General features: G+C 33.3%; 1 protein-coding gene across 7 annotated transcripts in view; it reads left to right on the top strand.

Moving 5' to 3' along the window:
* LOC149807843 (uncharacterized) overlaps positions 1-14,086 on the top strand; it is a 124,578-nt gene that overhangs the window by 27,214 nt on the left and 83,278 nt on the right. For 6 of the 7 annotated variants that reach the window (XM_089971364.1, XM_089971356.1, XM_089971367.1 and 3 more), the window contains 2 exons: positions 3,423-3,662; positions 10,381-10,578. In XM_089971364.1, coding sequence (XP_089827490.1) covers positions 3,423-3,662; positions 10,381-10,578 — 438 coding nt within the window. The remainder of the gene's footprint in view (positions 1-3,422; positions 3,663-10,380; positions 10,579-14,086) is intronic. The other variant, XM_089971369.1, reaches the window with a different exon arrangement.

Raw genomic sequence — 14,086 nt, 5'->3', positions numbered from 1 at the left:
GAATCCACTGACCAAGATGTTTTCACTTCAATGTGAAACACTGACAGCACACTAGATACTCCTCACCAACCTATTTCGTTTTGTTGTAGCTGCACAAGAAATACATCTTATTCCCCAGTCCACAACTGCTTGTTTTTATTCATTTTGTTGACACAGCTTGCAGTATGTTTGGTCCAGTGTTGTGTATTTGGCCTTTATCATAGTCAGTGTTTGCTTCTGTCACATTTGAGAAAGCAATTAGATACAATATTATTGCATATTATGAAATGGAAAACGTACCCTGTATACACAGCGTTTTCAGGTTTGAATGTTTCAGATATTTTACATTAGAAAATATTGTTTCGATGTGCCTAAATGGCAACAGATTCAGTAATCACTTGGAAGACGTCAATACAGTTCTAGCAAACCAAAGTAGAAGGAGCGATCGTGCTGAGGATGGGACAACGTTTGAATGAGCAGATCAGTAGAAGTAACAAACATTGAATCATAACAAAAGGAAAACAATCACTGAATCAAGCAGAATGATCTACTCGCATGCTTTGTACTAAGATTTACTATCGCTACACCGGAGATCAAAACGTCTTTTTCAAACTTAAACAATTACACGTATAGTTTAAGTTTCACTAAGCTGTGAAACGAATGTGTTTGGTAATATATTTGGTACATAACACGTTTTTAGGAGATTATTTTCTATTCCACGAAAACACCTGGCTCAATCACATCCACCTCTTTAGTTTTAAAGTTCCCATGGCGTCTTAGCACTCTCTTCATGTATGAAACGAGTTCCGTCGTATGCAGAAAATTGGTGTCGCGCGATTGTGTTCATAAATTCAGAAGGCTGAGAAATGATTTAAAGCATTCATCTGCATGAATTCTGTTTCACAACTTTTTCTTTTTCTGATATGCTTCATCATCTTTCCAGAGACAGAAATATTCAGAACCTTTCAAAACTTGGGTCAATTCATTTGTTGAGCTGCTTTACTAGTCGCATTAAAATGAAGAAAAGAGTTCAGCCCAATGGTAATTGCCTGCATTTGTAATGCATTGAATTTATATCATCCCAAATCTGAAACTGGGACACAGTTTGTAATATGACATGCACAAATCTTGAACGTTTTCCACCACATCTGCATTTAGCAGCAAATCTGATTTCATTTACAGCTCATGATACCAGTTAAAGTTGTGTACCAATTTTCTTTTCTAGATTTTGGTAACATTGACTTAGTCCTTGTCGGAAACATCGGTCTTTCATTGGTATCAGAACTGTCACATCTCAAGTTCTCGACGGTGTCATAGTTATATGGATAAATTAGTTTGCACATCCAAACAACGAGCCTGTCGATAGAAAATTATTTTGCAATAAATATGAATATTTGTGTTCTTCAAGGGCTTTTTTAAGTGGCGTGTTCGTATAAGTAAACCCGGTAACAAACTTTTTTCTGGATTATTTTGGAAGTAAGTTAAGTTCTTTTCAAACTTTTAAAAGTAATTTACGATGTGAAATATTTCTGGGTCACAATTTGGTGCCCTTAAATGCAAGCTGCGTTTGTCATCGCCAATTGGCAATCAGTAGATCCAACACGAGGCAAAAGGTAATATTTACTCTGTCGCTTGCATCGTGCATTGTTTTTGTAGCCGGAATAAAACTGTATCGCTGACTTCTCTTAACAGGTTGCATATGAAATGTTCATCATATTGTCCCCGTGTTGCATTGTAAATTTACTGAGTTTATTATTAAGGCATATGGCTTTGTGATTGAAGCCATATGGAATATCATATACCTGTGATATTGTCTTGTGGAATAGTTAGTTAGTCTCTGTCACGATCAGCAAAAATAACAGACTGTTACTTGAAATCAGAATATGTGATACATTACCCATAGGCATAGAGAAATGTGTACACATTTCGATATGATATTATTTGTGCCTGGCATGATCGTTTTTACAAAGTTTGTATAAACTCTATCACTTTTCAGCCCGATATTCTTCGTTATAAGAACATATATAAATACGTTCAACAAGTATATTTCGTGCACTTATTGTTGCCTCTTGCTATCATGATTTGTAAGATAATTTTGATTCAAGTAGATTAACTGTCTTAGATAACGCCATTCACATAGAACACTAACAATTTCGATATCACTTACAGAGCAAGAAAGGTGAAGATATTTACTTGCAGAGTTGCGAGCCGATAAAGAAATTATTTAAATGTTGTATACTTTATTAACTTTTGACAGGTCATTATGTTGCACAGGAATAAGGCTTCCGGGAAAACATTAACGTACATTGCCAAGAGACATATTTACATACTCAGTTTGATTTATGTGCTGCAGTATAAAACACAGATAACACAGCCTCCATGAAACAACTACTCTTTTTATTCCGAACAATAATACAGCTCTGGTTTCATGTAATTTTTGCTGCTAACTCCAGAAATGATCAACCCTTTAATATCTGGAAACGCAAAGCAGGACCCAGCAGGACCGTCAGCATCTTACCTATGTCAAATCCACCATACAGCTCTGATTTACATCGGGGTGACTTATGTCAGAATCTCGATATCAAAGTTGCGCTCCTGGATAGACGATTTTAAAGCCATCATCAAGTTAGACGTACATAAAGTATATAAACAACATTTCCAAAAGTGAATGGAAAAACTGTTAAAGCGCGTGGGAATGATTGGGGTATATTGCACTAAAACCGATTTTTTTCTTCTTACAGAGGACTAATATCATTGCTATATTTTTAAATACAGATCGTATGCTGATAATTAATTTGGTATGGTACTGAAATTCAGCTCTTAATAAGACTATAATGGACGAACGGAGTGGGCTGGTTGTACAATCATGGATAAACTATTTTTACTTCAGTTATATTTCTGTTAAAACTCAAAAGAGAGAAATAGTATCAGCTTAGGTCCGACATATTATTATTGAAATACACTGTACGTGCTTAGAATAAATAATGACGGCTTTAACGGATTTTCAATGCTGCCTTCAAGCTATACATCAATTAAGATTACTTTGCATTGGTAAATTAATATATCAGAGTTGTAATTTTCACATTTTTTAAATTAAGAGACCTTAATGTAGAAAATAACTGATACTGTTCACAAACATCGATATCAAAAAAGAACACTATTAAGATCAATGCATTTTGCAGGAGACAGGTCTTCAAAAGAACAATATTGATTATAAAAAGGATGTTTTAGCAATAGCTTACTCTTTAAAAGAACTTTCCAGCTTCCAAATCTATAATAGTATCAGGTTTGTAACCAGTTTAAGTCAAGTACGTGGAAATCTAAGTATACTATAACAATAACAAAATATGCTTAACAAATATTATATGCAGGATTTTCAGACACTAATTGGAAGAGAAGGTTTTGCATCTATTGTTCAAAATCAACATTATGTTCCTTTGCAGTCAATGTTGCGTTAGGAAAACCAGCAAGGCAATCGTCTTCATACATAGGTGCGAAAATCTGGGGTGATACGGAAAAGTTTAATTACTCCGCATCTCTAGCTGTGGACGGCAAAAATGAAACGAACTTTCACCGCGATAGCTGCAGCAACACAGATGCAGGTCACAGCAGTGCGTGGTGGGAAGTAGATCTTGAAGGCATTTACTCTATCACTAGAATCAACATTTACCAGAGATCAGATGGTAGGTAAAAGTAATTAGCGTGTATTCATTTTCAGTAATAATGATATATTATTTCATTTAGTGAAGAGATGATAGACGCCAAAATATATATGCTGTGATTTATGTGTCGTTTTATCGTATTGGCAGTATGCTGCAGGAAATGTTTCCAAATCAATATAATAGTATTAAAACGTATCGTCAACTGAAAACTGTATTATTTTAGTGTCCCTATATTTGCCTTACTTTCCATATATAATTCGCCCAATACTATTTTGTATTCGGACTACTTGGAATAGTACACTTGATCGTAATGTCCTTTCTTTGTTATTGACATGTACAAGAATTGAGGGAAGACACTCCCCAGGAACTGTTATTTATACACATGTTTCTGATTTCAGAGCTGATATTTCAAGGGCAATTGCAGACAGGTGGATCAATGATTGCTGAGAATAGTTTGGTCCGAAACAGCGCTATCAGTTTAGCCAATACCATCATCATTATATGTGCTCACACTGTAAATTCAAACTATGAGTGCAGGGATTTTCCGTATAAATTGTCTCCCCGTATTTTGGATATAGCGCAATTTATATTTTCTCTTTGAGGATGTGAAATTTTAACTGGCTGGGATGGTGTAATTTTTTTAATCCGATACACAATTGTAAGCTAGCAGTTTTGTTCCTAGCGATGGCAAGGCCTTCAGCACAGCCGAAAAATTGGTAGCCAAGAATCACAAGTAGCGGTAAATTGATTAACAAAATTAGTAATCGCTTGTCGTGTTGGCCATTGCTTTCGATTTTTGAGGGAAACTTGGGGATAGGGGAGTGTATTTTTGTAGTATTGTAGTAGCCAATTATTCTAATGGGATAAACAAACAGAAACATTGATTTATGTTGTTGCTGTTGTTGTTGTGGGGTTTAACGCCATTTTTCAGCACACGATAGGCTATGTATGGCGGCCAGTATTAATGGTGGAGGAAGAACCCGGGAAACCCCCGGGAAGAACCACCGACCCACGAGAAGCTACTGGCAAGCTTTCTCACATACCCACAGTAGCCGAATCCTGGACTCGAACCCACGCAGACAGAGGTGAGATGGCAGTGATCCGTAACGGAGAGCGCTTTAGACCACTCATCCACTCGGGGCCCCTTGATTTATGACTGGTGATTCTAGTGATATGGCTATGTACCAGAACTTTAGTGTTATCGCTGATGTCTTTATGCAAAATATCACGCTCTAATCATAGTACAAACTGCGCCTCAGACGAGGGAGTTACGTTTGAGATTTGTTCATCCTGCATGATAAGCTCAAATGGCCCTAGCTGAGATGTAGTTGGTGTAGGATGCTCATAAAAACTCTGGTGTTCCATGTACTTTTACTTTATATTTATTTGCTCCATCCCAATTTTAACTGGTATAGGTACACCCTAATTTGGCACATACCCTCTTTTAGCTAATGGCCTGTACTTAATGTCGGTGTCAGCTAATGTTGCGATCTGCGCCAATACTAAAGGATCGTCAGGTGTAACCAGCCCTCCATAGCTCTTGTTCATGCCTGCTCCATCGTGACTTGCCATTGAAGCAAGCTACAAAAAATATACAATCTGCTAAATAGCAAACCAGTGATGCACAGAGTTGCAATAGGCGTTGAATATTTTGCACTTAAATATGCCTCTGACAGCAAACATCGACACATACTAGTTTTGAGTGATTTTCAGCGAAACCTTATCCATGAAACAATACTGCCATTATGTGCTATTAAGCACCACCTCCTTGAAAGGAATTCAAAGTGATTCACACGTACCATTATCACCACTCTCGAGGATGTTAATGACGTAAAAGTGACGACGAAATTGTACTTGTTTTTGCCAATTGTAAAACTAAAAGCGTTTTGAATGTTTTTAGATTGGATACCATAGATAGCAGCTATACGAATGGATTGGAACTACCTAACCAACTGACGTGATTCTGTCTGTTGGTAAATATGGATTTTAAACCGTCGCTGCTGCCTTAGCCAGTTAGACAACCACTGACAGCTTTGGTTATGGTCATTTGAACCACTGGGTCAAACCCATTCGATGTTGATAAAACTCTATTGGATAATTACCTGTGACCAGACAAAGGTTATTTTACATTGTTTACTCAATGTCACCATGTTGCCAAATATGGGGCTATGCTGCCATTTACATTGCCCATTTATCTAGCTACACTGTCGAACCACCAGCCAATAATGAAACACACTTCCGACATATTATATTGAATACACATGAATAATATATATATATATATATATATATATATATATATATATATATATATATATATATATATATATATATATACAGACAATGAACCATACTAATTATATAACTTTAACACGTATTTATTATAAACGTATCATTTAAATACATATTAACCTTAACTTCTACTTCAATACAAAATACATTAACAGTAAACTAGAACAATGGATAGCAGTAGCAGAAACCCTGGACCAAGCAGCTCGTATGCGACATCGACGATAGCTATCATGAATGCGAATTAATCATTGTGTGTGTGTCTCTTTGTGTTTGTGTGCGTGTGTATGTGTCTCAAACGTACACTTATAGAGCAAGAAAGGGAACATAATATAGATGTTAGCAATGAACTCGAGTTAGAATCCTGAAGTGACATAATTATTGACTGAAGAGGCTGGTTATCGCATTCTGTGTTGAAAGTTTCATACGAGAATCAATATAATACTAATGGTAGAGGGATAACGCTAGCAAATATCTAAAATATTATACTATGATATGGGGTACGATGACATCTCAGCCACACACAAATTATATACTACTATGAAAAAAATGATTATATAATTTCATTCTTCTAAATAAGTACTTAAAAGGTTTTAGATTGTTTTGAGTCTCTGCTCCTAAAATAAGTAACAGAGAAGAGTGAAAAACAATAACCTTTGCAAAATTTGAAAAATGCATTTATTTCCCCAGATTACAAAGTGAAAATGAAAAAAACAACCTACGGTATTGCGAATTAAATCCACAAGTAATCTAAGAATAACAGACTCAAGTCTAGTAATTTAAGGTCCTGAAGAAGAATCAGCAAAAGTTCAGAAAAAATGCCCAAAATTAAGTCTATCACGTATATGTGGTACCTTATGGAGTGCTGATGTGTCAGCAGTCTTTTGTTGAATCATAGTAATAAAATTCCAGGTTTGAATTCGCTATAAATTCCAATAATGTCTGTATCCAAGAATTTCATCAGAGCACTTTTGTATTGCGAGAGAAAATAATCACTTGAATTCAATAATATGAAAAAAAGATTCCAACCCAAAACTCCTAGTCACTACGTATGATATAATTTAAAAGTTCTAGATGTTAAAGCAAGAATGATCAGGTCATCACCATTACAAGAATATATAGTTCTCTACTTTACATCAGGTCACAATTATCATTTTTTTTTTAAATTGCCTAATAGAAAAAAAAACTTAACAATGATCCTGATGTTTACAAAAATCAAACCCATATGTTGTAAAATTCACTAAATAATATTCAAAACCCTGACCCCCCAAAATATATAGATTAGCGTGTAATGGAATAAAACAAATTAAAACTTACAAACAAACGCTTAAATTGAATATCCATCAGAAGATATATCTGCTCGTGTTTGGTGTCGTTTTCTCTGTGTGAGTTGATAATACATGTTAAGAGCTTTTATAGTGATGTGTTTCGATATCTATTTGTCAAATACAGTTTTTTGTGTCCCACGTCAGAATAATCAACGCTCTCCAACGTTTACTTTGAATCGCATGAGATATGCAGGAAATAGTCATATATGTTTTACAGCGTTTTGTTACGCTATACTATTCATTTGTCAAGGCAAGAGACGTGAATGGTGTTGGAAAATATCATCAGTCAGCATATTACTATCGAAACTTACTCGATCCACATGGGTTGTGCCACCTGTGTCACAACCTATACATCGATTATATCTAGATTTTCCCTTAATAGGTAAGAGCTATGGGTGATCTGGATACACCTAGAAGTAAGATTTTGATTTTAAATAGTCAGCATGCTTTTAAACTATGTTTACAGACACACTATGCTAAAGGAACTTTGCTAAGAGCAAAGAACAGATCATATAGGACACATGGTAGAGTGAGCGCATGCGCAAAACCTGTTAATTTATTAATAGGGATCGGAATGTGATATTTATGCAAATTACCTGATTTGCTGCCTTGCTATTTTTCATTGTCCTGATATCAGCTTTTCTTTTTGCACACATTATTTCACACATTATTGACATTTGCAATATTAAACTGATAACATTATATTGACATCGTACTGTTTTAATAAATGAATGCAGGCGATATTAATGCCTGGAATATCGACCCAAGCAAGAGAGAAAAATATTTAAATCCTGCGTTAATACGGTTGTGCATTATGTCCCACTAATCAATTTGTAATAGTTTATTTGTGTTCATTATCTGCTTGTTTCATTTAACGTTTCAAACAAACTATTTGATATATTCCAAGTATAACAGGGAAGATGTATTTAAAAGACTAAATACATACAATAAATCATCAAAGTCTTTCCATGTAACAAAGACGTAATTTGGCTGATCATTGCGTTGTTTCCTCAAAAGTTTTCTCATAAAATAATATCGCTATATTTTATATTCAATTCTTCCAACCAATGAACATTATTTACATAAAGAATCTCTTGTATCACGGTATATATTTATTCCATAATATTAAGACAATATCCCAATGAACATAAAATAGATGCGCAATTTGAGAATCTAACTTTTACACCATTATATATATATATGTATATATATATATATATATATATATATATATATATATATATATATATATATATATATAAGTATCCTACCTATCGATATGTACCAAGACGTATTGCAGCTATTATTAAGCTTGTCTATCAATTTGCTGCTTCATTATTCTGTGAAATATTTCAAACTTCTTTCCTAAGAGTTCCAATGAACCATTAAACTACAAATAAATTTTGTTTGAGTTTCGTGGAATAATACATGTTCATCCTCGGATTGTTTTATTGTTATACAATATTTATTTGGTTATCACTGTTTATATTTGTTGCACACTTGGCTGATATTGTATATGAAACTATAATTTCTAGATGGGATTATATAGAAAGGATAGTGCATCCTAAATAATTAAAACAAGGCTTCAGAATTTCGAAGGAATGGTATATTTTGTTGTCTGCAGCCCACGTAAACAATTCAATAACTTTTAGCAGTTTTAAAGTATCAGCATATACCATACAATATGCTATAATTATAAATAAATATGTAAATTTAACAAAATGTGTAGGTCCGTAATAAAGGCCAAACAAAACAATTAGCCTATTCCACCAGGATAGTACAATTAACGGAAATAGCAAAAGGCAAAGTGCCTCATGCTTGATATCAACGTTTGAACCTAAGTAGAGTCAATTCAATACTAGATTATGAGAAACAGAGCAGTTACTTGTAGTATTATACATGTCATATAGCCGAATAAGGCACATATATGTGTGGATCGGTGCACGATTATTTTTATATTTATAAAAGTTGATTAAGACGTACAATTTCGATTATACATTTTAAAATACTAAATATTCTAAGACTTTACCACGTACGTTGTTGTTATACTGTATAACAATTATAGGTCTATACTGAAAAGACTGTTGGAATAGGCTATAACTGTATCATCTACTTTCACTCTGGTACATTAACTGTCATCGACCTAAATAGACCAATAGGAAAGGGAAAGTTTATTTATTCTTAGAAGTTAGACCAATTTAAAACTTTCTTTATGGATATTCCATTAACTCACGTCTCGCCAACATGCAGATAGCTAAATGTGAAATAATTACGCTTTATGTCCACTAATATATATACAATTACATATTATAAACCAAAAAAGTGAGTGAATGCAGGCAAATTTATTAATCATATTTTGCCCATGAAAACTTTGCAGAATACATTATTGTAGTAGGCTGAATTTGCTGACAAGAAATAGAAGACTTTGACTGTACATTTTGTTTGATGTAAGTTGTGGATTTTTTGTTGTTGAATATAACAATATTTTTGAACAGCTGGCAGACATGCAACTTTCTTATATGCTCTTTATCTATCTATATATGTATATATCTATATATGTATTATCTATGTATGTATGTATGTATGTATGTATGTATGTATGTATGTATGTATGTATGTATGTATGTATGTATGTATATATGTATGTATGTATGTATATTTGTATGGATGCATGTATGTATCTATATATCTATCAATCTGTTTATCTATCTATCAATCTATCTATCGATCTATCGATCTATCTATCTATCGTTCTATGAATATAACTTATTTGGTCAAATATATATATATATATATATATATATATATATATATATATATATATATATATATATATATATACATATCGGTTTTTTTTGTCAATTCCAAGTTTTGCCTGTCCCACTATTATATCATGAAAGTACAGTGCAGCAATGTTAGATAAAGTTTAGTAAATACCATTAATTACAATAAGGCTCTTTAACTATGTGCCAAACTGACATATCCCTCAACAAAATGAATTATTGGTTATTCTGTCGCATTGATGTAATGGTCAATGAGAGACAGGTAAAAGAGCAAATCGGACTATATTTGTTATACTTACCTGTCTTGTTAAACAGCTTTCGATTCTGATTATATTACAGATTACACAAACCGCAATGTAGGCTCAACGGTATCAGGGAAGCTAGAAAATGATTCTTACGAAGTACTCGCTACTCTGGATAGTACAGAAGTGTTTACATTCACACCTTTCTCCAATAATATATTCAAGGGAATACGAGTTGATCATTCAGGAACGAAAGACGTTTTCATATGTTTATGTGAAGTTGAAGTCTTTGTAGGTAAGATATGAATTTTAAAATATAAAATCTCTGATAACTTAACCGGCAAACACGCATATATGGGCAACTGTGTTTTTCGATCTCATTTTGTTGTTTGTTTCTTGCTGTTGTGTTGTCACCCCAAAAAGTACTTTGTCTTATTGTCATACCTTAATTTTCAATGAGACGTATGCATCGGCTTCACAATAATATTACAATTTTAGGTATAAATATATATGTATTTCTGTAACAAATTGACCAACACGTTTACCGTAGAAGTTACATTCATTTTTTTTTACCCTGCCGTGTATCCTAGATGTCATACAGTTATTATGCTTTGTTGCACATCATCGCATATATATTCAGTGTTATGCATATTTGATTTGCTTTGTTTGCTAGTTGGTTTTAATTTTGTTTTATGTTTCATTACAGGCCAGTGTAATGAATGATTGTATTTGGAATTGACCTTGTTCAAAATTGAGTTTATTTCCGGTTGACCTACATTGACTCAATATTATTATTAATAGACGAAGTAAATATGATTATTTGGGTCGATGTTTCAGAATGTTGGTTTAACAGGTTATTGTTTTTCTTTTTAAACATCAGGATCATTCTAGAAAATTATTTTCCATTTGGTAGTCATTTTTGTTTTTATAAAGAAAAGGGAGATTGTGACCTGAGGTCAAGCAGAACACTTTATTATCTTGTAATTGTGAGGACTTGGTCATATATATATATATATAGATATATATATATATATATATATATATATATATACATATATATATATATATATATATATATATATATATATATATATATATATATATATATATATATATATATATATATATATATATATATATATATATATATATATATATATATATATATATATATATATATATATATATATATATATATATACATGTGTGTGTGTGTGTGTGTGTGTAGATATATAGTTAGGTAGATATATTGTGACAATTAGTTTTGGAATCTTATTTTGTTCCACTTATTGAAAAAACAGAATGCAGTAATAAAACTCTTAGATAAAGTTTATGGCAAATTCATTCCTGAAATTATATAGCACTATTAAACAAAAGACTATCGACAAATCAACACATAACGACCTGTCAAAGTTATTTCATTTCCTTTGGATTTATTCTGGACCGTTGCTGAATTGTATTCCGTACTTTATATTACTAAAACTCGTGTCTGTAGTGTTTTGATTATTGATTATTTTGATTATTCTGGGATTTAATTCGTAATACCGTAAGTTCTTTCTTTCTCATTTTCATTTTGTATTCTTTGGAAAAAGTTATTTGTTAAATATTATTACTTAACTTTGTTATATTTAACTTTCTTCTGTTATTTATTTTAAGTGCATAGACTCATAACAGATAATCGCGCACATGTAAAGGGTTAAGAATATCGCTAAACTATTTCTGAAAATGTTGCCTTCGAAATTTCGATTTATTTTGTTTTGGAATGTTCTAAATTCCATGTATTGTTTCACACTTTAGAAATCTTTAGTGAAATCAACAAGCTGTTTAGTATGTTATCGAAAGTGGCGATCTTTAATTTAAATCCTATCACGGAACAGTCCTTGCCATTCATTCGTCTACGGGAGACGATAGTGTTGCTCCAGAAAAAGTTGTTGTTTCGCCTTCTTAATGGCTCCCTTTTCAGCATGCTATGTGTTCCTGTCTTTCTCGGCTTTGTGAACGCTCTGTCTATCAGCTGGGCGCCAGGTGGAGCTGTCGTTACACAGCTCTCCCAGTCGTTGATATTGATGTCCACCATCTTCATGCTCTTCCTGAATGCATCTTTGTAACGCAGACGTGGCCGCCCCGTCGGTCGTGCGCCTTCTGCTAGCTCCCCGTATATCGGGTCCTTGAGAATGCGGCCTGTGTCCATTTTCTTGACGTGGCCGAGCCAGCGAAAGCGCCGCTCTCGGAGAATGAAGAACATGATGTTCATCTTGGCACTCTCCAGAACCTATAATATAATATTCTTAAATATCCAAATATACAAATCGCCTTGAATATTTTAGTATTGCACAACGATACAATCTAGAATGTCAATGACTGAGTTCAAAATAAGTACAAGGTAAAGCTTTAATCCAGACTCAATGAGCATTTTGTATTTCCAATGAATAACTCATTCCTTTCACGTTATATCTGAACACAACTTGAAGCTTTCATCACGGAGTCTCACAGATTGATATTAAACATGAATACATAATTTCTTTAACAAACCCTTTTTTAACAAACCCACTTGGCAAAAGACATATTTTACATTTCTGGACAATTCATCGAACGTTCTACTGACGCCTAAGCAAGGTTATACCTTGAAATCCGATTCAAACATCCTTTTTAGCACTCTCAGTCATAATAACAATCAGGTCGATAATAACTCACAAACGTGAATCAAAGATAAAACGTAAGCACCGCGAAAAATAAAATACGTATTCACAACAAAATATATGGATACAAAGATTTATTCATAGCCAATTACTAAACAGGTTCCCGAAGTTTCAAGGGCAATATGTTCATCGAGTGGTGAAATATATTCGCAACACAAGTACTGAACACAAAACAAAAGATAAATCCTGGATAACATTGTATATACAAGTGCTAACAAATAGAAGTAAGAAAATACTATGTAGATATCAATCTTGAAAGGGAAAACTGTAGTTTTAATTTCCGCCGCACTAAGAGCAATGATCTCTTCATTTTAGGATCTAGTATCTTTACTTACGTGTGTATTCAATATTGGTTCAGCAAGGGTTATATTCGGTTGATAGCATCTTTAGATACACACCCGAATGCTCAAGTGAGTTGTAGTGGCAGGAGAATTTCTTGCTGAATTGGGTTGTTTTGGCGAAGTTGGGTTTTGTAGTCATTCATTCGTTTTTTCCGAGATATTGCTTGTCAGAAAATTGATTAAGTTATTCGTTTGACATTATTAAGTATGATTTACAGCAAAGCAAATATTTCGGAAAGATTTTGTATCTGAAATTTGACTCAGAATTAGCCCCGGCTATTCGTTGCAGCATAAGAAGTGCTATAAATTGTTGCAATTGAATGCATATGTTTTTGAAAGGTTGTAAAACGAATAAATGCAAACACAAATGAAATGGAAAGGATATGATGCATATTGAACAGTTTAGAAGCAGCTCAGATCATAATGCCATTAAAATAATTGAGAAAGGAACATTAACAAGTGAAGCCAACATCTAGTGAAATGAAATATTTTGGTAGTTTTGAACATAGTACGTTTATTGAATACAAAAGATATATACAGAGGCAACGCAGTAGGTAACAAAATGGTATAATGCATACTTAATATTTAACAGGCTAATGAAACAATAATATTCATAACCGTTGTGACTGTCGAGTATAATGGTATATATCAAACAAGCGATAGTGTGACAACAACTTGCACTAAGTACTAGCAAGTGATACATAAATTCGTATTCAATTTAAATTATATTTGTAAAAGATATTTCCAATATGAGCTAAAGCAA

The sequence above is a fragment of the Sinohyriopsis cumingii genome, chromosome 1 (genome assembly GCF_028554795.1).
Source record: "Sinohyriopsis cumingii isolate HCF-2022 chromosome 1, ASM2855479v2, whole genome shotgun sequence".
In the NCBI taxonomy this organism is placed as follows: domain Eukaryota; kingdom Metazoa; phylum Mollusca; class Bivalvia; order Unionida; family Unionidae; genus Sinohyriopsis; species Sinohyriopsis cumingii.
This window is presented reverse-complemented; position numbering and strand designations above follow the sequence as displayed.